Raw genomic sequence first — 26,040 nt, forward strand, 5'->3', positions numbered from 1 at the left:
GACCTTATCGCTCTCTACAACTACCTGAAAGGAGGTTGTAGCGAGGTGGGTGTCGGTCTCTTCTCCCAAGTAACAAGCGATGGAACGAGAAGAAATGGCCTCAAGTTGCGCCAGGGGAGGTTTAGATTGGACATGAGGAAAAAATTCTTCACCGAAAGGGTTGTCAAGCGTTAGAACAGGCTGCCCAGGGAAGTGGTTGAGTCACCATCCCTGGAGGTATTTAAAAGCCGTGTAGACGTGGTGCTTAGGGACATAGTTCAAGTGGTGGACTGGCAGTGTTAGGTTTATGATTGGACTTGATGATCTTAAAGGTCTTTTCCAACCTAAACGATTCTATGATTTTCAGAGCTGCTAAGCACAGCTAAACTGGAAAAAGGCTTATGTTTGCAGGCATCTCCAAATAGCATTTTACATACACGGAACAAATACTTAGCCCTGGTGGTTGGCTACTACTTTGCGCAAAAGTGGTGGAACTGGCATTTCACCTCAGGAATTTTCCCTCCCTGTTAATGCTGAGAGATAGAGAAATATTAATCTTTTGAAATAGGTTGATTTAGGTTTAGAAACATCTTTTTATTAAGTCTGATTTTTCATGAAGAACATGAGCTACTTACTCTCTTTTTCTGTATATCAGTGCCAGTAGTAATTTGAAGTCATTAGTCCATTACATGAAAAAAATTTGAATATGTTTCTTTATGGTATTTTTTATTTTAAATTGTCTGAACCATTAATGATATTTCACTTGTCCTTTGCTTCGCTTTCCATGTTGGACCCTGCAGAAAGTTTATATTGCAACATAATTCATTTATTAGAGAAGTGTTTATTCTTTGATTAGGCATTGTCAAAACTCTTTGGTTATTATTTGTCTTTGCTAATATCTAAATTACCAGTCTTTTTTGTTTTATTTGACCTTTTCTTTCAGTTAATGGTTACAGCTGCTGTCAATTTACATCAATGTTCTTCAACAGAAGCATCAGAAGAACAGGAGATAATGATAATAAATGTTTCTGTTCTTTAAAAATAGGAATTGAGCTGGGAAAAATACAGACAACCTTTCAGGCTGCCCTTTTGTCAGGAAGAAATGAAAGATAGCTCTCCTTCTGCTTCTCTTTGCATGTGCAAGTGTATTCATATAGCCAGTCAAATAACTTTGACCCATGCAGTGTGTGTAGCTGTACAACAGTATTATTAGAGTGAGAGGTTTGATGCTGGCTTTTCCATGTGTCAGTTCTATGTCTACCAAAATGATGCTGACTTGAATTTTTTCATGCTTAAAGTGAGCCAGATGCCTTTAACTTGATGTACAGTTATCTTCTACATATTTCTCAGAAGGTTTTTGGCCACCAATAAAAGTGGAAAAGAAAATTTTAGTTTAATAAAGAGATGGGAAGCTTTTGATCAGGTGGTTGATAAGAGTACATCTAAAGTGTTGGAGAAGTACGTCTCAGAAATTATCCTGCACTAACTAGGAGGAAAAAATGAATCTTGGCCCATCGGTTGAGTCTGTAAGGGAGCAAGCTATTACACTGTAATGTTATAGGAGTTACAGAATTGTGATCTTATGTGATACTGAAAGCAAAAAGCTCCTGACCTTATCTAGGCTATAGTTCACCACCATGGATCTTGTATTATTCTTGGTAAGAAGAAAAATAGTTGTTTATTAAGTTGTTTATTAAGATGAAGACAAGAAAGCAAAACATGTAAAAACTCTTGAGATGGGATTGGACTTGGAGCTAGATAGTCTAGCTAGCTGAAATCACAGGACATGGAAATATAAAACATTAACTTCATTGTCCAACTTCACAGACAAAGAGAACCACAGACTGTCTCTCATGGCTTTGCAGAAAATTAATAAATATCTCATAAATTTGATCAGAAAGATGATCAGTTAAAGTAAACAAATCATAGTGTAATTATATGATGCATTATCTTCTAAGATTGCCAGTAAAATACATAAAAAGATGCATCTATTCATGTAGCATTATGTTAGCAATCCTTCCTTGCAAAAGGCAAGACAACATTTTTGTTTAATAACAGTCTGTTTTATGATTGTACAGTCTCAAGTCAAATCGTGTACAGTATTGCTGGTAGGATGCACGTGAACCAACTGCCCCACACCAGTAGTTGACAGAAAGGAATTGCCTCTTTGCCCTAGGAGGTCATGTTGGTGATTTAGTAGCTGTCAGTAGTGAACTGCTGTTGCAGTATGAAAATACCCAGTGCTGTAGGTGCTTCAGACAGCATCTCTCTGATTTGACATAAAAAGGAGCTCATTACAATGTATCAGTGTGTTATGTACTTAGGTTCATTGATACTGAGGTTCTAATGAGATTCCAGCTGGGATGGTTAAACCATTTCCTCTTCTGCAGAGCGCGCTGGGTTTGTAGGTTTTAAAACGCTTTACACAGGGTTACTTATTGCATAAAATAGTGCAATAAATAAAGGCAGGAAACTGAAACAAAGATTGTATTTGCCAAAACATACTTACCAAGTCAAAAAAGGTGCCAGAAGTAGAACATACTACCTGGATTCCAGTCCAGTTCCTTCTCCAGCGAGCCTTTGTGGTTCACAAATCAAAGAAAATAATTTATGGCCAGTTAGTGAATTGCAGGCTTGGTGCTTCATCCTAGCTCCAAGTTGCACAATTCTGGCTACAGCAAAGCTCCAGAGCATCTCCTTCCCTACATACTTGATCTAGATGGCACTTCCCAGCATGAGAGACACATTACTGTTTAGTAGTCCACAAGCAAAAACTTAGGAAGCCACTGTCCCTTCTGCTTGCTTTAACCTGTAGAGCTTCCGTAGCGGTCGGTGCTTGTACTCGTCTGTTATACTTATTAAGAATACGAGTGCATTTCAGCAGTGGTATGATTCAACCCAGGATGATGTCTGTAAAAGGCCCTTGGGTGAAGGCCAGTGCCACAAAGAAACCTCATGTTTTCTCATTGGTAATTCATAATAGTTCTGCCTGGAACAGCCCAAAGCGAGCATAGCTTAGAACAGTTGTGTGTGCTGAATATAATTTTGTCCTTTTCAAAGTGTAGGTATTTCAACATGATAGGGCATATTAATCTGGACTCTTGCAGAGGCAGCCCAGGAATAATCAGTGGGCCAGTTAATTGCCATGCAAGTGGTTGCAGCCCATGAATGTTCTTACAGGGCCCAGAGTAAAAGTAGTGACAGACATACTGTAGTCACTGGGCACGTGCTCAGTAAAGCCAGTGCTTTCTGGGAGTGCCGGGCTTACTGCATGCATGCCAGCAGTGCAGTTGCATTGTGGTTGTGGAGAAAGCCCAGTGATTTTATAAATGTGTCAGGCATGTGGGCTGAATACAGACCCGCTAAATGGTAAAAATGGTAAATGGTAAAAAGCCTCTGGAAAGTTCTGCTTTTACTGCTTATTTGCCATAGGTCCTTCCCTGCAGCAGGGAAACGTCATGGCTGGCAACCCTGTACCACTAGATAGTAGATGGCCTTCCAACATAAAGTTTGTCTTCTGTTCATCTATAGAAATAGGGATGGTTGCATTTCAGTCCTGCTAATTCAGGAAATACTTGCGCAAGGGGAGAGAAGAATGCAAGACACTTATCTTAGGCTTTAGACCAGAGTATTAAGGGCTATAAAAGTATAGAACTTTTTTCAAATTTCACATACCTTCCAGAGTTAATCAAATACTAGATTGCCCACAGTCATCTATTGTTTGAGACAAAGTGTTTGTGTAATTGGAAGCTGGTATACAGTATAGAGTACGAATCACTGCATCTGCACTTATTTTGTCCCAGATTGTTGTCACAGCATCTGTGTTTTACTGAAGACAGCTAATGCACCTTCTAGTGGAGGGTATATGGTCAAAAGGGATTATGTATGGGTGTGGAGTGCCAGTAAGCAGAGTTTTAAATAAATCCAAATGGCATTGTGTGGAGATGTAGTTTGAATGGAGAAGCTTGTCTGCCTGGAGATTATTCTTGATACTGACTTCTGTTTTTAAAAAAAATCATAAAGGTGCAAAGCAACAATGTAGGTAACATTTTATGAACTGTGATTTGAAATGGAGAGCTCATGTAGAAAAATGTTATGTGGAATTTTTTTTTTTTTTTTTAAATCTCAGTAAAATCTAGCATGCAGCTGAGATTTATAGAAAAAAATGTCTGCCTGGAGATTATTCTTGATACTGACTTCTGTTTTTAAAAAAAATCATAAAGGTGCAAAGCAACAATGTAGGTAACATTTTATGAACTGTGATTTGAAATGGAGAGCTCATGTAGAAAAATGTTATGTGGAATTTTTTTTTTTTTTTTTAAATCTCAGTAAAATCTAGCATGCAGCTGAGATTTATAGAAAAAAAACAAAACAAAACAGAAGAACCACCTTGAAATTGGTTCTGATTGGTACTTACTTATTGGTCAAGTACCAATAGCCTATAAAAGTAATGCAGGAAAATGTCATTGATACCTGGTCTTTTTGATTGTTTAGAAATAAGCACACAGTTTTCTGTAATGAAAATTAACAACAATAACATAAACACAGTGGTGAGAAACTGTTCTGAGGACTGGAAAATCACATACAACAGGTGTAACCACACTGGGCGCAAATGTGTTCTCATTCAGGTAAATGTATGTTTCACCTCTGCGTTGAGAAGGAATGGGATCATGACCTGTACATCTAGTTTTGTGATGTAACAAAATACCTTGCAGAGAATTGTTTCTCAAATAGAAGCTAAAAAGCATTAGAACAGGTTAATAATAAACTTGTAACAATAGAGCTGCACTAGAATAAATGTAGGGAATTAGTGGAAAAGGAAGTGTTCTGCTGCTTTCATTTGGTAGTTTAGTTTAAAAATATAGTGGTTACTAGAAAATTATAGAGTGAACTCTTCCAATACATTTATCTTCATTTGTTAGTATGCTATAACATAGACGAAGTAATTTTTTAGGACAGTGTTTTAACATGTTTAATCTTCTCATTAACTACTCAGTCCAGCAGATTTACTGAAATAAAAGAGGACTAATAAATTTGATAAACCTTGACATTTGCACATAGCTGAAGCTACCTGTGCAAAAAACACCCTGGAGCAGCTGATGTGTGGTAACTGCTCACACCATGGTAACTCTGCTCTTAGACTCCTCTCTCACGTGTTAAAAACTGTTTAGGTACTTAGGTTACTAAGGATCTAGTGCTCCTTATTCCTTATTTTTCAAGAATGCCTCTAAAATGATTAAAATACACATTGCAGTATACTCTCTTTATGTCTATTCTCAGTTTTTTACCCTCATGCATATTAATAAGGCCATAGTTTGCAGTAATCTCTTGGGACTACTTAAAGAGTAAGGATGGCAGAATAAAACCCTTAATAAGGATCACAGAACAAAGGGTTTTATGATTAACCTTTCCTGAGGTCATTCACATTCTTTACTTTCTCTTTCCAAGCTGTTCTGTAACTTAATTTTTTTGAAGCGTGACTGTGTCTTTTCTTTACTACTGATATCAGTGGAATCAGTATAGGAGGTGATAACAATGAGAAAGTTGTGGGGTTTTTTTTGTTTTGTTTTGTTTTGGTTTGGTTTGGTTTTTGTTCCTGAAAATGGCCTGAACATACCTTGGGTCTGCTTAGCTACAACAAAGTTTACAATTTATTGCAGTTCTGGTAGTGGAACTTTAGTATTTTGACCCTAAGCTGCATAGTGTAAAAATCCATATTTTTATGCAAATACAGTGTGAGTTTTCTCTTGTTTTCTCTTGCAAACTCAGATTGCAGACATAACTTCACACTCAAGACTCAGAAATTTACCTTTTCAGGATTTTCACATTTTAGAAGTTTCTTATTGAAGTGTAGGAAACTCACTTTTATTTTCTGACTTTCCAAGTTATTTTGTTGGGAAAAAAAAGTACTTGGCAGGTTGAAGTAAGGCTATATGATACCTGACAAAAGTGCTAGTCTCTGAAAGCTTGTGCAGAAGCCTTTAAAATGTGTTTTTTCTTCATCTTTAGAAAACAGATGAAACTGTGAAGTACAGAAAACTGTGGAGATGACACAAGAAAACTTGATCGTCAGATTTTAAAGTTGATCTCAGATGATAATCAAAAAGGATTGATATTTATCTGAATAGAAAAATTCATTTTAAATTTTATATCAGGGAACAACACAGGGCATCTGGGATTCACTCATCTGTTGTCTTCTTTTAACACATTTCTACACTTCTATTGTTTGTCTGCCACAGTGAGAAAGTAGTCTTTGATGGCATAGTTTGGTCAACTAAGTTGCTTTACCAGAGTTGACAAACCTACTGTTGTTTACCAGGTAACATTGTTCCTGAACAGCTACAAATTGAAGACCATCCCCAGAACACTTCAGTTGTCTTTTATGGGACTGTTACCATGTGTCAGGGATTAGAGGACCAACCTCTGTCTTCTGGCCATAGATGTCAGAATGCTTACCTGTTTTTGTAGATCATGTTAAAAGAGAAGATCAACTGCAGCTTCTTCATGGCGAACATTTTGAGGAGGTAACTGCCAATTAGTGTGAGGTGTTGATTATACTGGATGTGCATGCATGATTCAGCAGCTTCTGTGTACTTACCTGGGAGGGTACAACGGTTAATCTTTTACTAATGCACAAAGGCTTCCAGCGGTGTTCGGGTCTGTAGGGCAATAGCGTGGGAGCAGCTGGGCTTTTTCTTCCATTTCTTCTGTGACAGATGAGACAGCTGGGGTCAGCAAAGTGTCCCAAAAACTGGCAGCTGACCAGAGGAAAAAGGAGGATAGTTCAGAACTACCTGGCTATTGCATCATCTTCTGCTTCCCATCCCCCTTGAAAACAAAAATGTTGCGAAGCATGGGATAGGGTTGGCCACTGCTGCTGATGAGAGTGGCATCCTAATCCTTTTTCAGTCACCTCTCGCTCACCAGTGTGACGGCAGCCAAATGGCTCCATGTTGCTGATGCTTGAAGGCTTGGGAGGGAGCTTAAAACGCTCCAGAAATAAATTCTGCACCATGAGCTTCATAGGAAACTGTCTAGCCTGCTTCTGGTCTGTGAGTGGAAGAGGGGCTCTTTCCTTGTACTCACTCGCCAAGGGCCAAGCTGTGCCTGTGCCGGGGGAGCTGGCTGGCAGCTCGCATTGTGGTGTCACAGGCGGAGATGGTTTCTTTCACACGCAGTTCTCCTCTCCTGGCTTGCACGGTGCAGAGACCTGCAGTCCTGTTGGACAGCTGCTGGTGGCTTCATGAGAAGAAGTCCTGTCCCAAAGGCATGCAGTCACTGGTGACGACACCTCTGTCTTTGGTGGTGATTTTGGAAATTCTGCAGAATGATATCGAAAGCCATACGGAGGGGTCTGTTGGTCAGAAATTGTGAAGTTAGCGGGGGAAACAGTGTTTGTCTCAATACTCTTCCTTGTGTTGAAGAAGTTAGCATTTTCAACATTCGTACTCTCCATAAAACAAACTTTTATTATATAAGATTGAAGGCCTTTAGGGCAATAGTGGTGTTATGCTGGGTTTTTTATACATCTAAAAGATCTAGGCTATTTTTTAATCATTGTGAGCTATTATCTGTAATTTATTTCTTTCTTCCTTTCTTCCTTCCTCCTAGAGCAAGCCTGAGAATGAAGAAAATATTTTTAATAACTTCTGTTGCATTTCCCAGTGTTTTTCATTATACATTTTCAGACAGTCCAGTCCTATATAAAAGGGAATTAGAGACTACAGTTCATCAAAAAAAGTCTTTTAATTTTTAACTTGAAAATTGATGGAATTTCAGATCAGACATTTCCTCTGCGTGTTCACGCACAGGGGCCTCCTTACAGTTGCAGGCCTGGTGTAACTCTAAATAGGCTAGTTTTTTTTCTTTGTTACTGTGTTTTTCCTGCAAGGGTATAAAAAGAGCAATGCAGAAGTGGAAGTAAATATGGAGGTGCCAAATATAATCACCTTTCAGCATCGTGCCATTGTGGTTGTTGGAAGTAAATCCTTGTTTAGCTTTGGATGGTTAACTCCGTGGTTTGTGCTGACAGCTGGATGTGTGCTTGGTTGTTCAGTTGGGTTTTTTTAGCTGAACTGAAATGATAATACAAAAAACTTATAAAGAATGTTAACTTGTGTGGATAGCTTTTTAATAGCCTAAAACATAAACTAAAAATTTGGACTGGAACACTTTTCATTTGACTATTGTGCAAAGGAATGACGTGTAAAATAAATGTTTACTTCCTGGAAGTAAAAGTTTCCTCTAGAAAGAAAAAAACCAGCTAACAGAAACTAGAAGTCTTTCTCCCCACCACCTCGCCCCTGTGTGAGCTGCAATTGCGTTATGGTTCTTTGTCCTGATAGTTAAATTTGTATATATTTTGGTGTATAAAATCAGAATAGGAACAGATGCTCAGCATAAGCATGTTCTTGAGTATCTTGCTCCATAGCACTGAAAATGGCTAGAAATATATTCAATGTAGTCTCTGTGAAACTAGACGCAAGTATAACTAGTGAAAAGCAGAATTATGTGAATGCCCGTAAAACAAAAACCCAGCACCATAGAAAACCTAATTACCCAGGGTCTTAAGTGAATTTAGAACTTTCTCTCAGATGCAGAGGTAGACCAGGATTTATAATGCCAATAACTTACTTATGCCAATGAACAGCATGTGCACTTTCATTAAACAGGAAGCCACATGTCATTTCAGGAGAGGTCAGAGCTATGAAGAGACTAGGAGAGAAAGGAGGTGGCTTTTTCTGAGGTACATAGCCGCATCTTGGTAGTACGTTGTTGGCTAGAGTTGATGTTGTTTGAGTAAAACAGTAGCTATAACTCAAAACGCATCTAGTTCATGCATTTCTTAAGACTTCTTCCAATACTGTAAAAGTATCCAGCAAACGGATACTTCTTCTGAGAGGGAGCAAGGCACATTGCTTATCCACAATTTCCGTTACGTTCTGATTGATATTATCTTATGTTTTTTATTACCTTTATAAATAGAAAGCAGTTATTTATTAATCTAGCCATTCTTGATTGATATTTTGTGTGTGTGTGTGTAAAGTAAATAAAAATGCGAAAAAATTCTAAAAACTTTCAGAGGAGGTATTAATCTGGTATATACAAGGTTACATAATCAGGTCTAAATAAATACGTAGCTGCAGCCTGTGACAAAGTAATTACAAAGAGGATCAGCAACTTCTCTTGAAGAGAACGCAGCAGTTCTGGAGCCGTCAGTTTTGACTTGTCTGAGATGTGGCTGGAACCTGTTTTCCTTTGAACTGCTGAAGTAGCTCAGCTGAGCAGGTCAGTGGCGTTGGAGCTGGGCTTGAGCTGGTCTGCCTGAAGGGGCACGAGTGGTGTGTGCCGTCCGAACAACAGCGTGGTGCTCCACCGTGCTGCCTCCTGACTTCTCTGCTGGAGAAGCAGAGCATTAAAATGTTACTCTCTTCAGCCATAGGAAAGCGATGCTTTAAGTGGCATGGCATGCTAGTACACTGTGCTGTTAGAAATGCAAATGCAAAATGATGTGACTGGATGCTTTGACCACTAAAATCTGCCCGCTTGTCCCTGGTATCTTCTCATATCATGTTCTTAGTGACCCAGTAGTAGCTTTCATCCCTCACTTCCCCCCAAGCTTACATTTTTCAACTTTTCAGTTATATTCATGAGCAAATGCTGCTTCTGGAAAGGACATTGCATTTCTGTAATCGTGTGCTTAGCATGAAAATACCTATATGGTGTAGTGTATAAGGCTAGCAAGGATGTCCTCTCAGAACTTAGCTATTCAATTTACTTTCTATTTTTTTTCTTAATAAAAACCAGGGATTTTTTTTTTTTTTTTTTACAATCTAATTATAATTTTTTTAATTATAAAGTTGTTCTCTGGTAATACTACCCTTGACCTGATTTCTTAAACTCAGAGCGCGCCAGTGGCATATTTGTGTCTAGAGTCTTCATCACTCTGTGTGTGCATGTGCATGCACATGAAAGTATGCACATAGGTATATTTACATTAAAATAAGCAAGGAACATGATTAAAACATGAACTCATTGGATCTTTCTTTTATTGATATTATTCAAATCTTGTTAGATTTGAAATGGTTGAAATTAGACGTGGGCTGTCTTTCCTGGTTACGATAATATAGCAGTTGTGTCGCTCCTGTCGAGCTAACAAGCTGGCCGGCCCTCATCCCCTCTCCTTGCAGGGGGAAAAGGTGTGCAGAGGGGCTAGCTTAATTTTGGAGGAGCTGCTTAATTAGCATATGGCTCCTTGCAATGGCTGAGAAGACATAAATTGCAAGAGGACAGCAAAAAATAAATAGCTAGTGACTCTCTCCAGGGGAAGTAGCAGTTAAAAAGCACTCTCAAGTTAAGGACGATCTGCCATAAGCTGCAGGAAATGTGCCACAATATCTGGAACTGTGCTTCCCTTGGGGTGGATTTATAATGCTCTCAGACTTGGAGGCAGCCTGGGTTTTGCTGTGTGTGTGCGCGTGTGCATATGCACCCACCCATGCCCATGTGTGTGAGTGCTGAGAAACACACAAAGCTGTGAGCGACACTGTAAATGTAGGAACAAGGGGAACACAAATCCAACACTTGAACGTCTCAGATTATTTCAGGGATGAAAATAAAAATGGGGTAATGTGTTTTTATTGTACTGCTGCTGTGCCAGAGCTCCTTATCATGGGCTGTCCGCTCTGCTGGGCTCTGTGTGTGTCCTGGGGGAGAAGGGATGAAGGAACACTGCTTGTTGTAAGGGACAGGTCTTTTGGGGACAGAGCTTCTCTCAGCATTGCTTAATATTCTCTGAGAAACTTCCACGTTGAAGGCAGGTGTCAGGAGGAACAGCCCTGGGCTGTGCGCAGCCCTGCATGGTCATGGGGCGAAGGCCGGGCAGGAGGAGCCCTGCCCCTGTAGGGGAAGGAGAAAGCACTTCCCAGGCCTTCTCATGGCTGCTGATTCGAAGGTGTTATCTGCGTTGGCCTTGCCCTCCCACCCCCCAACTCACCTCCTTTTTGCTCCCCCAGCAGCGGTTATGTCTGCTGAAGCTCCCTGCCCTGTTCTGTTTTCTGGTAGGATGTTTCTTCTTTGTTCTTTATAAAATGCCTAAACCACCCCCACCCCACCACCCACCAAGTTTAATGCTGTGATCAGCTGTAATGACATTGAGGCCAGCCCCAGACGGAGTAGCCGGGGTGGTGGTGCGTGGGAGTGAGATGGATGCTCGTTCAAGGAGTGGGTACAAGTGGGCCTGAAACCAGGTGGGTGTGGGTTTGGATTGCCACCACCTCTTCAGTCTCCCTGGGGAAGGAAGAGGAGTGTGGAGGCATCCCCTTCACACTGGCGTGAGGGAAAAGGGTTAAATATGAGATGAAAATATTTACTGCAAGACTTCATGTTTAGCTTACACCATTAAGAAAGTATTGCCTTTATGGTGCTCTCAAGATGGGTTTTCTTTGGAAACCAGGGTAGATACATAATGTGTAATACATGTTGTAAGGTATATTATTTTAAAAACTATGCATTACTCAGCAGATTCCTCACTGCAGTCAGCGCGGGACTTTGCTTGCAAGACCCTGCACTTTGTTTGTTGTTTGTAGTTGGACTGAAGCAAAAATTACTTTATTGTTTTAGTGCTAGGGGTATATTTGAGGCTTGAAAGCATCCTTTTGTCTCGGGCCTAGTGGCTGGCTGAGTGAATGGCCAGGGAAACTGTCAGGTATCTGCATACCGACATTTGATACATAGTTCCTTTATGTTTCTAATGTAAGTTCGATAATGATACTAGTAAGTTGACTCTTGTCTAATTATGTGTTCAGGAGCAGTTGTCATGTTATCTTATTAGTACAGAGGACGTAGAGCGCTCTGAAGCATGAACAACAAAAAAAACATGAGCAGAAGAGGCTGAGGGGACAGCTTGAGTGTCTTCCTCGGGAGTACATAACCTAACACAGTGAGACCTCAAATAGCTTCGTGGAAAAACTGTTCTTAACTCTTCAGCTGTTAGAAGAACCAGCACAATCTGCTTTTCTTTTTTACTTTTTAATCATCTAAATCCATATGAAAGTGTTCTTTCTTTGGCATGAATGAAGGACATATAAGAAGGTTGAAAACCAAAGGGTGTTCATTCGTTTGGTTTTTTCCCCCAGAAGGAGTGCTCCATGGTATCTAAGCTAAAGCCCAAAGTGAATATCTTTTCTGGAGGCAGTGGCTAGCCATTTTTGAGGAAAAAATGTACCAAAATGCTAAGAAGCACGTGCTGTACTTAGTCTTTAATGTAAGATAGTGATATTTAGTAATACCAGAGATGCTGCTTGACATAAATATTGCAACGTAACAGAAGTGCTATTATTCCTATGACTTTTGTTTTCAGTAAAGATACATTTATAGTAGTAAAACAATTAATTTTGAATTATTTTCACATTCTAAGAAACAAAATGCTCTGCTGTGTCCTTTCGGCTCCTGGATGGAGGCCTTTGTATGTGAGTGGTAGGTCAAAAGTTTATGTCAGACTCTCAAAATACATGTCACAAACATAAAATAGGCTAAATATTATTTAGAAAAAAACCCTTTGGAAAGCATGTTTTCATGCTTTTGCACTTAGTTGTTGTTAACATATTGTTAAAAATTAATGAATTACATAACATACTGTTTTTTATCAGCATTTCTGATGGACACAAATGCACATCAGGTATACTCTCCAGGTATTACAGTACTTCTTTAAAACATAAATTAGAAAATAGATCACAAAAATTCTAACGACACCTCATGAAAGCGGAACATGCAAAGTATAAGGCTTTGTGTGCATGGTAAATACAGCTATTGTTTTGTAGATATGTTCTTGTACATGATAGTTATGTTTGATAATAGAAAATGTCAAGAGATCCAGATTCTCCTTTTCCAGTTATAATGATGGGAATTTCATTCTGGTAGAAGAATGTTAGCCCATGGAGGGGGGGCAGGGGGGACGACAACAAAAAACTCTGTTGCTGTATCTTAGACATGAAGATCACTTTTTCTAAAGATTTAGGTATTTTTTAAAGTAGTAAAGGCATCTTATTCCCTCCCATGGTAAAAATAAAGGAAAAATATTACATTTTGAATGCTAACAGTATTTGTCCTTGCTTTTGATTAGTCACAGAAAAGTGGTTTATACTGTCCCTGAAATGGTGTCTCTCAGAGTTGCTAGGAATAGGAATTATGTCTTGTCTGTTCATAATCCCGCTGAGTAACAGAAAATGAAAGAGACTTGAAAGGAATTTAAACAATGGACTTCCTCATATGAAGTACTCAAAACCTTCTGAAACATCAACTTGAAGAGTAGATGCTGTTATTTCATTTTACAAATGTGTGTAATAATAGAAAATGCAACACTATTAAAATACGTAATTACACATTTTTATAATACATTGATAATATCTAAATTATTTACCATCAAACTATCTTGATGCTTTTGATAACATTGTTTTGTAATAAGCCTTAAGTCAATCACATGGTGATTTCTTTCTCCCCCCCTCCCCCCCCCCAAGAAAACCTTATTTGAGGTAATTGAATATTAACCAACTTGTAAACTTTTTTTTAAACATGGTTGCATTTTTTTTCCCAACTTTATTTTAAAGCCTTTTATTAGATGGGCTTACTTAATGGCAAGAGTACTTACTTTTCACCTACATGTTATATAACTATCTTCCTTAATAAAGTTTAGCACTAACTCAAGCCTTATCCTGCCATGGGAGAAACTAAGGTCTCATACTGAAATTCAGCTCCTGGAGACATGCAGGACATGTAGGGTTATATGGTCCATCGCAGCCCCCAGCATTTTCAGTCCAATTTATGTGCACAGCTGAAGGACCATAGGTAGAATATAAAAGAAAGTTATGAGGTTTAACCCCAATCCCAGTCTTTTATCCAAATAGTAGTTAAGTTAGTTTTCACAGGAAAACAGGTGGTGGTCAGCATATTACTACCATTTTCTATTAATAAATAGCTTACAAAAACCATACATGTTGGCTTAATAGCTAGCTGTATATGATATTGATGTCCTTAAAGAAGATATATATTAAAATACTAAGAGAAAATAAAAGGTTGGTGAAGTGGATATTGCTTTATCGACCTGGATTTTTATACCAGGCTTGTCACTCGGGTGAAAACCAAGCACCTTTGGGAACAGTGATCAACTCTGACTCGTTTGTACCTTGGAGTCTACTGAAGCGAGTTTGCTTTCCAATGCTATATTCTGCCCTCAGATGTGGGTATAAAAGCTCATTTGAAATTAATTACGTACAAGTTTCTAAAGACAGATTTGGCCTCTCCTCTGTGCAAGGAATGTAAGAATTTGTCTTTACTAGTGCTGGTGTTCGCTTCTGGTTTTGTTCCCACTTTTTCCATGGAAGAACAGCATGCAACAGACTAATTTTCAACAGTTTGCTGTCAGGTAGAGTTGTGAGTAGCATAAAGAAAATATTTTTGAGGGTGAAACTTCATTTGTGGCACTTTTTCTGCATGGCTGAGCTCTTTAGGCAGAAGTTGTTGAAGTTGCTCCAAATCTTACAAAATGGAAAGCTAAGCACAGGCTGTAAAGACTTGTTTCTCTTCAGGGAGTCCCTAGTTTTTCAGAGGGATCTTTTCAAGAGGAGGGAGGAGAAGGTCACACAGGGTGGGGTCCTGTCCTCCTCTGAACCCATTTACAAGGCTCTGTGAAATCTTGAGGAGTTGCTTTTCCCCTGTGAAGGCAGCCAATTTATCTCTTCTCTCGTTTTCTTGCCTCTGAATTATACCCAAACCATAAGAAGATAGCTCTAGAATTGTGAAAATTATCTGATTATAGCTTGAAAAGATAAGGAGGTGGTTCTGCTTTGTTGGGTGGGGTTTTTTTGGGGGGGTGCGTTGTTTTGTTGTTTGTGAGGGGTTTTTTTGTCTTTGTTTTGTTTTGTTTTTTCCAGAATTGAAGGTGGAGAGGGGAAGGCGCTGACTTCCAGTAACGAGTTGTGCCTGGCTGCATAGTAGTACAGTGTGGTTTTGATTATCTGGCACAAAGCTATATTTGATTAACTAGATTTCTTGCAAAGGAGTTTGAGAGGTTCTGTTTCAGTAAAAAGCTTGAATTAATATTAATTTAAGAAGCTGCAGAACATCAGCTGAATTCTAAATTTTAATTTTATCTTCCCAATTGTCAGCAATTCAGTGTCTTACTTAGACCTTATTGTAGTAATGACTTGGACTGTTTTAATTGCGTCACTGATACAATGAGGATGACTTTTAGTTTTATTTCTTTGAGTTCAGTGGCTGCACTAGAGTGACAAGCAAAGTTTGTTATCTGCTCAAACACAACCAGATTAATTTGTAAGAGGGTTTCTCTGCTTTAGAAAGCATTCAGACTAACTGTCTACATAATGGGAGGTTTTCTTTCCCTTTTTTAAGGAAGTGAGAGAATTCAGCTCCCATACTCTTCTGTGGAGAAGTTCATTAGTACAAGATGATATTTATGCATATAATAATCGAGAGGAAAAAAAAATAATTCTTAGATAAAGATGGTTGATACAGTTTTTATAATCTAGTTTAGGTAAGGAAAAGAGACAACAGCTTAAGTAATATTTTGTAATGGATAGCATTTGCTTAGTTTTTCGTAAACATTTAAGACATTCAAGACTATTGTTGAAGCAATTCACTCTAGATTGATGCAGATGTTTCACGTTACTTATTTGATATAATTCTCCACTTCCTGAGCTATATTCATAAAATTCTACCTGTCCTTTCTTTGGAAGGAATCTTTACTTATCTTCCCAGGCTCTTTTTTGTTGTTACATGAGTCATTCATTAAATGATACTTTTTCTTTCATAAAATATTGATAGTCATCTTAACTAAATGTTTTATTAAATGATACTTTGTTTTCTTTCATAGAATATTGATAGTCATCTTAACTAAATGTTTATAAATTAGTAAAATGATACAGAGGAGGTAATTTAGTGAATGGCAAAATGATTATATGTTTCCTTTTTTGAAAGCAAGTGCAATATGCAGATGTGAATTGTGAACAAAATAATTAAGATGATGATTAGGTAGTGATGTTAACTTGAAGAGATTCTGTCAGTAGAGCAAACACTTGGCAATAGAACAGTATATACACCTCTCCCAGGTTTTTTATTAATGGCTCTTTATTTAAACCTGTGCTTTGTTAAATCTCAAAGGCCATCACTCGAGTTCTCTCCTAACTTAGCTTTTTGTAGTTATTCCATTCAGTTTTTAACGTAAATATAAAACTGTGTGCTACTGGTGTAGGAACTCACGTCAGGAGACCTTAGGTCCCTTTCTGGCTTGTTTTGTTGCCTTGCTTGAAACTTCAGATGCTTTCCTGTTCCATAGTCTTTTCCATTAGTCTAACTGAAACACCATCGAAAATGTTTCCTAACATCAAGTGACTCTTGTGAGGTGTAATCTATTAAAGTTAATTAAGGAGTTTGATAATCACAGAAGGAAGATACTACAGTACTACTGTTCATTTTATGGAAAATATAGTATGTCTACTATATTCATTATCAGGGCTCATATTTCCTCATAGAAATTCTACTCATGTTTCTGGATGAGTTGCCATTTAAATTCTTCGGTGTTATACCTCAGTTTTTATGACCAAGATGAAAATGGTCAATTCCAAAAATTAATTTATAATTGCATAAAATGGTTGGAGGTATGGGTTGGTCCTTAAGTATCTTTCAAGAGATATGATACAGAGATACAATATGTCATGGAGATAATTTTTTTTTTTAAGCAATGGAGAAAAAGTTGCATAGAGTACTAGGAGTCCTCAGTTAGAAAGGAGTGCTAGGCAATAGCTGTACCAGCTTGAAGCTGATGGACAACTCTCTAGTTCTGGCCACTGTTGACGGAGGTAATGGTCAAGGCTGTAGAGGTAAGGATCCATTTGTAAGGCATCAAGATGAGGAACCTGTCTGCGTAGGTACTCGACCGTGTCAGATGGACAGACCTGTTTGTTTAGGAGCCTGCTTGTTTCACTAGCCTTGCCGCCTTCTTTTGATGGAGGAGAGACATTCTAGTTCTGCTCCAGAACTTGCACAGAGGTGTTACGCAGTGGGCTGGGGAGCTTCACCTCCACCTGCGGGAGCTTCACTGCAGACTCTACCAGCCCAACGTCCCTCCCGACAGCGGCCTTCAACAGCAAGGCTGAAAGCTGTTGTTCCAAGTGGTAGGACAGACTGGCTCCTTTGCTTCAGCTCCCAGGATGATCTCATGCATTCTGTAGTACGTTTCGGATATTTTGGCACCTACAAAGCCAGGCCAGTCCAAGGCCTGAATTCTGCGTGGTTTTTATGTTTTCATATAGGGCCATACTTGGTTTCAGCAGAAATGTGATCCTGCTGCATTCCACTGCTGGAACAGCAACAAAAGAAACCATATTTTTTGTTTTCTCTATAGCTGAATTAGTAGTAGCACAGAGGACATAAAACTCTCTTCCAAGTGAAATATAACTTTATAGTTGAAATAAAATATTTTTCTTCTCATGTGTCACCTCTCTATTACTGTTTTAGCTCTTACTCCTCATAGGAGTTACTCTACTACTTAATACCTGATGAGGTTGATTTCTGCACTTTTCTTTAAATCTGTGAGGCAGTGCACAACAGACTGCTTTTTCTGGGTAAATGTTTGATGAAACAGTGTAGGTATAGTAATACTGCAAGTCGAAAAATGGTCAGCAGACTGAAGTGTCAGACTATGCCCAGTCCGTGCAGGATGCTGACTCCACTCTGACCCATGAACCTTCACTTTCCAGGTACCTCTGGGCTTCTTTCCGCCACCGAGTCCCAAGCTAAAAGCCAGTCTTCTGCGAACGTACACACTGTTGATTTTAACAGTTCTTAGTAAATGTATGTGGATAGTGACTAACAAGGTAGTGGATTTCAATGTTTGGGGTTTTTTTTCTTACATATTAAGAATGTCCTTTTCTATCTAATTTAAATAAGAAATTTCAAACAAGAAAATATAGCCTTTTTTTTTTCTTGCCTTTTCATAGGCCAAACTTAGGAATAAACCCAGAGAGTCAGGCATAGTTTAGCAGCATTTCTTTTCTTAATAGATGCCAGTGTGGATTTTGCTTAGGGAATGGCATCTTTGTTGTTATAGTTTAAAAACAGCCTTGTATTTGATCACTCAAGATATTATACTTCAGATTTATTTAAGTTACAATGCAGATAAATGCGAAAACAAGTACAGGTATGCGTTGTACACCCTTGTGAAAGAAAAGTTTGTCACCCTAAGCTTCTAGTCTTGAATTATTTTTAAATTAGTCTCCTATGTCTTCCTTGTCATCTACCACATGAGTTTTGAAGCCACTCTGCCAGTAGTTGCATTGTCATCTATTTAAAATTAACCATGCTTTAAGTTTTTCCATAAGTTTCACAGGACAAAGAATGTTGTGTTTCAACATTTTGTAGTTTCATTTTTGCAGGATGTGCACCAGGAGTAATAGTAATAATACAGTAAATTGTGCATGATATGTATGTATGTGTGTGCAAGCACGCGCGTAAGGGATTACTGCTGCATTTAAGTAACCTGACTTCCTTCCTGGTTCTGTATTTGGAGATAATACTGCTGGGGGGACTTTCAGACTTCCTGTTGTAAAATTCTTGATGATGCAGTAATATATGTTGCTATTACCATTTGAAGAAAAAAATTTTGGGGAGGTCTTCAGAGATTTGCCGGGTTGTAAGATGCTAAGCTCTTGCTTACAAGTTTTGATAATCCTCTATGCCACGCTTGAATGGGAATTCATCACTATTTGAGACATTTCTTCACTGCTTTTAGAAGACAGTTAGTTAATTCTTTTCCTTCATCAGTTGGGTTGTTTTTTTATCTGGAAAGAAATTTTAAAAAAGTCAGATGACCAACCATAGTGTGTGCTTGAATCAAGACGTTCTTTGTTTTTCAGTCACACCATTGACATATCTCCAAAGTACCACCCAAGAGTTATATTAGGATCATGGAGCTTTTTTGGAAAGTCCCTGTTTTTAATTAAAAAGTTGAAGAGGGAGGGTGGTGGTAATGATAATAATAATGATATGATGATGATGATGATAATAATAATAATAATAATAATGAGATTCAGGTATGTTGTGTGGCCTTCAACTGTCTTTTGACAGATGAGAAGATACTACTCATCTGGCTTCAGAGAACTGATCCAAGTCTTGACTAATTTAAATGTGTAACGGCAGCCAGCACAAAATTGATCTTAGTATAATTCTTATCCCACCTTGGTTGATTATGCTCATCCACTCCGTTGCCATTTCACCTTTGCTTTCTCCTTATATCAGCTAGAGGTATTCCTGGGATGATGGTGGTAGAAGCAGCGGTTAGCAGAAGCTGTAAGGCATTCAGATCCTCTGAGGACATGTAGATTTTTTTAATCCACTTTCAAGTTTTCTTCTTTTCACCAGGTGAAACAGGCCCACTCAAGAGTCCTGTTCAGCCTGTTATCCAGTGTTGTTTTTGTTTAGTATGGCGATAGGTAAGATTTTAGGCACATGCTGCTAAGTTGTATTTCTTAACTTGCTCTGTAATGGATGAGGCTGTAGAAAGCACAGTTGGTGTGTACCAGTCAGCATCTTGATCTTCTTATAATGCTAGTCATGGGATTTTAAAAGCCAAAAAATACATAAAAATAATCAAATCTGGGTTTGACTCAATGCAGTAACAGTGATAGTTTAAAATCCCACTCCCCACCAGGAATAATGCTGTAATGATTTCAGCTTTGCTTAGCTGACCCTGGTAATTCATTATGCCAAATTTTTCCCTGTTTCTCTGATAGTAAATAACATTGCTTGTTTTCTTTCCAATTATTTTAGTTTGGGGGGAGGGATCTGAGCAAATCTCTAGTGACATGCTTGTAAATGGTGTTCTGTCACTTTTAAGCAGTTTTCACATAAACAGGACTTTTTTTTACAGAAAGATTTGATGCCACTGTTTTTTAAAAAAAAAAAAACCCATACTTGAAATTTTCTTTAAATGCTTTTCTTGTCAGCAACAATATAAAAATATTTACTTTCTGCCCTTGATCGTAACAATCTAAGAGGAACTATCAATGTGAAGTTTTTGTGAGTTCCTGTATATTGTGCTGAAAATGAACATTTTCACTTCTTAGTAATTTTGGGGCAATCCTGTAAATTTTATTATTATCTGTCATTCGTATTCTTTTATCCTATTTTCATGCATTCTGTGCTGGAAATTTTCCATGGTTTCCTTTTTCACCAGGATACTTTTCACACTTTGCTCCTGCGCATGTGATGCTCCGTGCAGTTAAGGAGGACTAGAAATGTTCTCATAGCTGCTGCTGCCTTAACCAGAAAATTAGTCTGTGGGCAGGCACAAGAAAGGAGTTTTAAGCATTGACCTGGGGAGGGACAGACTTGAGGAAGCTTTGAGATGGGCTTCAAAAAGAAAGAGAGATACCATTTTCATATATGTATGGGTAGTTATACATATTTTATATGTATATCAAATATATATTTTTCATATATGTACGTATATGAAAAAATATATAAAAATACATTGTGTGTGTGTGTGTATCTATACGTCTTTAGATCTCCAAGTATAATTTGTTACTGGTCTTTGGCTGACAAAGTCTTAGTACAGTGACACCCAATTGCAGAACCACAAAGCTGAATAAGATGCAGACTCAAGTTTTAGATTCTTCTTTGGATTTTAATTTTGTTTTCCTACATATTGCAGTTTTTGTAGACTCACTTTCCGGGTGTAAATAATCTGAAATACTGTCGTCTTTAACATGATGCAGATTGCTTTACCACCATGTTTCTTGTGTGTGTTTATCATGTGTTATATTGATTGCTACCTATGCTCCTGGTAAAGAATTAAAAGAATTAGAAGCTTCAGGTTTTAAAACAGAATAGATAATACAAGCATGTTCTTCCTATCTCTATGCTAAATTTGCATTTGGGGATTTTGAAGGAATCTAGATTCCCATGTAGGGAAGCGTCAGGACCAAAACTGGAATTCACTTTGTATTCCACTGGTTCAGAGGTGTTTGGTGGAAATTATTTTCTTAGGCATTAGTTAAAGCAGAATCTTCAGTAAGAGAGTTAAATCGTATCAAAAAGGCATCTCATAACCATTCTGTGCTTTATAGGTTCATGTTGAACAGATTTTTGTACTAAATATGTGACATATCTTGCAGAACAGCTGGACAGTATTACAGAATTACTAAAAAATGTGTGCTATGGCACTTTATTTCATTTAGTATATAAGGACATGACTCTGTTTCATAGGTTTCAGAAAAAGAGAAAAACGGTGGTGGTCTTAAAGGTAGCCTAAAGTATTTTTTACTATGTAATAGTTCTGTATTGTCTCGGTTTGTAATTTTGTACAGTCTTAGGAAAGTAGTGTTTTCTCCCCACTGGTAGATTGCGGAAGTGTAAAGACCTCACCTCTGATTCTGATGAACTGGAAGACAGGCAGATATTGACCCAGGATGGCCCGTACTACATCACCCTTTCAGCAAAGACCCGTGCCTGGTTAGCATGAATTCGTCGGGTTGTGTGGGGCAAGTTCTGCCTGGTGGCTAGGCAGTGCCCTGCAGAGGTGGCCTGCGCATGTAGTGCTGCGCTCCTGACCACAGTGCAGGCTGAGGATCCCCGTCAAGGCTGAGGGTGGAAGCAGGCTTGGTATCACTTTTCAGCTTCAGAGCACGTTCTTCTTCATTAAAATAATAAGCACTTTCTCCCCAGAGAAAGTAAAATTGGTCAGTATGTAACATTGTGCTTGATTTTCTGGGAATGTGTGTGTAAGGAATACTTGTGTTCGAAGTTTGTTTTATGCGTGCGGGAAATTGGACTGAAGGTTTCAAAATTATGCTCATGGTAAAGACAAAAGCTTTTAGAGGCTTTCAGCTTAGCTTTTTGTAGTGTGTGCTATCTCAGAAATGCTTAAGGGTTGCTCCTTTAACCTTGCACTGCATTGCTGTGAAACACACTTCTCTGACAAGACACCTGAAACGTTATGTGAGGGGCATAAGGTTGTCTTTGTCGTGGGACATGAGTATTATGGTATGAGGCATGAAAGCTTTACAGAAATGATTAAAATAAAACCCAGGCTGAAAGGCTGAAAAGCACAGCGCTGAGCAACGTACCCTGGTGCATGCGTTTTGTTTCCTGCAGGGCTGAGTAGCTGGGTAAACGCAGAGTTCATGTGGCTGTGCAACTGCTCATTCTAAGTTTCAACTCCTACTTTTAAGCAAACACAGGAATAATATAGATAAGCTCTTCTAGTCACAGAGGATGAGCTCACTGAATTGGAGCAAAGGAAATATGTTGTGTGATGTATTCCATGTGAAATTTCCAACAAGCAGGTCTTAACTTTAAATTGACGAATAGTCAGAAATGTTCATTAACAAACTACTTTTAGTACAGAGTACAAAGGCGCGAAGAAATTTAAAGGAAGGAAGGAATGACTGCCCATTAATGAATATGAGCCAAATTTTGATTAACGCTGATATCACATGTTTCTGAGGTTAAAGTTTGCAGGGCTGTAATTGTTACATTACTCGCCTTTTTTTAAAAAAAAACAACACAACAAAAAAACAAAACAAAACACAAACATATCTATTGGTTGTACACTGCCTACCATAATGTCCTGAAAGTTGGCCAAGGAAGATAATTTTTTTTCTTACTTTCTGAATTTTTGTGATAGAATGTCTCATAGTAATTACCTGAAGTTAGATGTTTTGGACAATTATATCTTCCAAGAATGGAAGATTTTTAAATATGCAGTCATATATTATATGTATATTTTGGAGTTTTGTTTCACTCATTAGTTTAGTTGTTAAATCAACATGCAAGTTTTAATTCAGTGGTACTTAAGTTGCTACTGATGCTGCTGTTTGACACTGAACTGGTCCTTGTAGTTACCTTGCAAGCACCACTTGACACTGTTCAGCCCTGCACTAAACAAGCTGTCAGCATTGTGCAAAAAAAGTCATGTTTGTGCCCAGTGGCTAAAGCATATCCTTCTTATTTGTCTTGCAGGCACAGGAGAGAGTGGCAAAAGCACGTTTATCAAGCAGATGAGAATCATTCATGGATCAGGTTACTCTGATGAAGACAAAAGGGGCTTTACAAAACTGGTGTACCAGAATATATTTACAGCAATGCAGGCCATGATCAGAGCCATGGATACCCTCAAAATCCCATACAAGTATGAACATAACAAGGTGAGATTTTTGTTTATTTCTGTAGCTGAAGCTTTTCCTCTTTTTATTTTAGGAAATATACTGAAGGTCTCAAAAAAATTACGTCACACAAATTATACTCAAAGTTTAGAAGAAAAGGGCATCTTCCAATCCTGCCTTTAGTTCTCTGCCCTTTTTGCTGTTTTGACAACACAGAGGTGCTGCTTTTAACAAGAGAGCTGCTCTTAACAAGATGTCTGGGGAGGTTTATCATAGGGCAGAGGTTTAATGGCAGGCTGCTGTTTGGCTGTGACTTTAGTTACCCCTTGTCTTTTCCTCCCAGGCCATGCTCTGCACAGTTAAGCCATTCTTCTGATCTGTAGCAGAACCTTACGCTGAAGGTTTGCCATTAACATTACATGTGGAAAAAATTCAAATTATTAGAAAAATAAGTGAGGATACCTGTTTGTGTGTGAACATATTGTGAAGTAAAACTTTCAACACAAGACCTTAAAACAGTCGGATTCTTTTGAGATTGATGCTGTTGTTGAAATTTAAAAGGACAAAATACATTTGAAATGTTTGGAAGGTTCATCTCTGACTAGCCTGACTTCTTTGCAATTTTGTTTTCTATATTTACATTTTAAAAGAAAGATAAGTATAATAATTTAAGCATTCCATGAAGGAGAGTGAAATGCTTAGTGTTTACTTGAATACATGGTAAGGCACAGGATTACATGGCTATATCTCCCACTTCTTGTCACAGGAGCAGTATGACTTTGTTTGATAACAGTTCCTGAGACCTGATTTTTACTGTTGAGCCATTACCAGCAACTTTGTCAGGTGGAGAGCTTAAGATCTCTCACAAGTGGAGGGCTCACCTTTCTGTCAATCTTGTGAAAGAGTATTTAATGATAACTTAGTAATCCTGGATGAAAATAATACTTTCTCTGATTAATTACTCAAAAGTTCTTTACTATTTTTTTGAAGTATCAGAAACTATCAAAGAACAGGGACATTTACAATAAAGAAGTAAGTTTCCATTAACTGGGGGAGACAGGATGAAATAAACTTGTGTTAAGATGAAAATCTTTTGTGTCTACATATATGAAGTTTAATTATTAGAATTGAACTGCTGTACATGTTTTAAGGCATCTGATTTAGAAGTAGGAAAGGTAAAGCTTATTACCAGGTTAAAGAAGCATTGTTTCTCTGTTTGCATCTGCCAAAGTCATTGCAGATGGTCATGGCTTTGTTGGTGATGGATATAATATTGCAATAACCAGAGTCTTGCAGGAGCCTGGGTTTATGCAGTAGGAAGTCAGGAGGATCCTGTCTGTCAAAATCCATATTGTTTACCTTCTTTAATGGTGGGTGGGGTTTTTTGTGCACAAGAAAAAATTTGAAAAACTTGTCATAATTGGTAAAAGAGACTGTTGAACTTCCTAGTCTGGCTGTGTGCTGGAGCTGTCTAGTTTCCCCTTATCCCTCATGAATCAAAATCAAATGTGGAATTACTATTAAAAAGAAAACTGTATTTGTATGTGTATTTCAGCCTTTTGGCTCCATGTTTTTGCTGTGCGGAAAGCATACAGCATACTGACCTGAAAAGTTAGTTGATTGTAAAGTGCAATCATTTTTTCTTCAAAACTGGTATTGATTGTCACTTTGCCGTAGTATCTGGAAGTCCTAATCGTAAATCAGGAATTTTTTTCCTTGTATTATACTATGGAGTATATGTTCTGTAGTTGTTGTGTTTTTATATAGTTGGAGTGAACTGGTTAGGTTTGGCATTGCTGTATACACATGGCCAGAGCTGTTCACTTTCTCTGTATAAAAGTAACTTTCCTGAAGGTGGGAGTCTACCGTTGTGCTCAGCTCCTTCACAAGCGTTCCCATCAGTTTCTAATAGGGCTACATGCAGAGTGAAATAGAAGTCACCAACTGACAGGGTCGCAAGGCAATTCCTGTACGAATTCCTTTGGAAATACAGGGGAAACCAAACGTGATACAGCATTGTTCCAGAGTAGAGAAGATTGTGATCTACTACACTTAGCTTTGTATACAAGGTCCCTTCACTTTAAAGCAGTGAACACCAATCAATTGGTTAATCTGCTCCTTTTTTTTAAAGGCTGTTGAAAACAAACTCATTAGCCTAGCAGTCTAGAAAACGCAGGAAGGGCACTTCCTATTAATTTGAATCTCCTATCAGGAAGTCCTATCTCTGGAGAGAATATCTCAAAGTTTGAGTAATAATGTATTTTTAGCACAGTAGTTGTTTTGCACAGTAGTTTAGAAAACTGCAGCTTAAGCGGGTATTGATGTGGTTGGGCCTAAAGAAAAGTGACCCTTTTTTTGTCAAATTCTTCGTGTTCTGCGATAGGCTTTGGGGCTACAGCAGAAATGCTTTTCTCTTACTGTACCAATTTTCTTACCTCTATCTGGGAATTACTAAAATTGGAGTGTTGGAATTTGAAGTGCTCTCGTATCAAAAAGTTAGTTAAGTAGGCAGTTGTGATCTTTGTGTGGTGTACAACATCACAACAACATTGAGGTTGGATTATTTTAATAAAATTTGCCTCTTGTTACATTGATTATAAGTTTATCAAGTTAGTTCTTGTAGAGTTGTGTTGGTTTCATAGTCACCAATATAACTAAAGAGGCAGAGACTAAAATGTATTGTCCTATATTATAATAATCTAGGCTGTTTTGAAAGATTTATTATCAGAGTAGTGAAAGTCAATTGAGAAATGTAATGGTGTTTAGAATGTAGTATCTCAGAACTGATGGTTGAGCATTATAACATGAAAGACATTTCTTTTTCGTGTTAAACTTCAGAATATGAGCTGTACTGAGGTTTCAGATAATGGGTTAGGGTGATCTC

The 26,040-nt window shown here is 38.1% G+C and overlaps 1 protein-coding gene across 1 annotated transcript in view; it reads left to right on the forward strand.

Moving 5' to 3' along the window:
- The window catches only part of LOC103903946 (guanine nucleotide-binding protein G(q) subunit alpha), a 133,499-nt gene that overhangs the window by 13,137 nt on the left and 94,322 nt on the right, over window positions 1-26,040 (forward strand). Inside the window, exon 2 of the mRNA XM_009285261.2 lies at window positions 22,980-23,198. Within this exon, the coding sequence (XP_009283536.2) occupies window positions 22,980-23,198 (219 nt within the window). The remainder of the gene's footprint in view (window positions 1-22,979; window positions 23,199-26,040) is intronic.

Source organism: Aptenodytes forsteri, unplaced genomic scaffold (genome assembly GCF_000699145.1).
Source record: "Aptenodytes forsteri isolate BGI_AS27 unplaced genomic scaffold, ASM69914v1 Scaffold151, whole genome shotgun sequence".
Taxonomy (NCBI): domain Eukaryota; kingdom Metazoa; phylum Chordata; class Aves; order Sphenisciformes; family Spheniscidae; genus Aptenodytes; species Aptenodytes forsteri.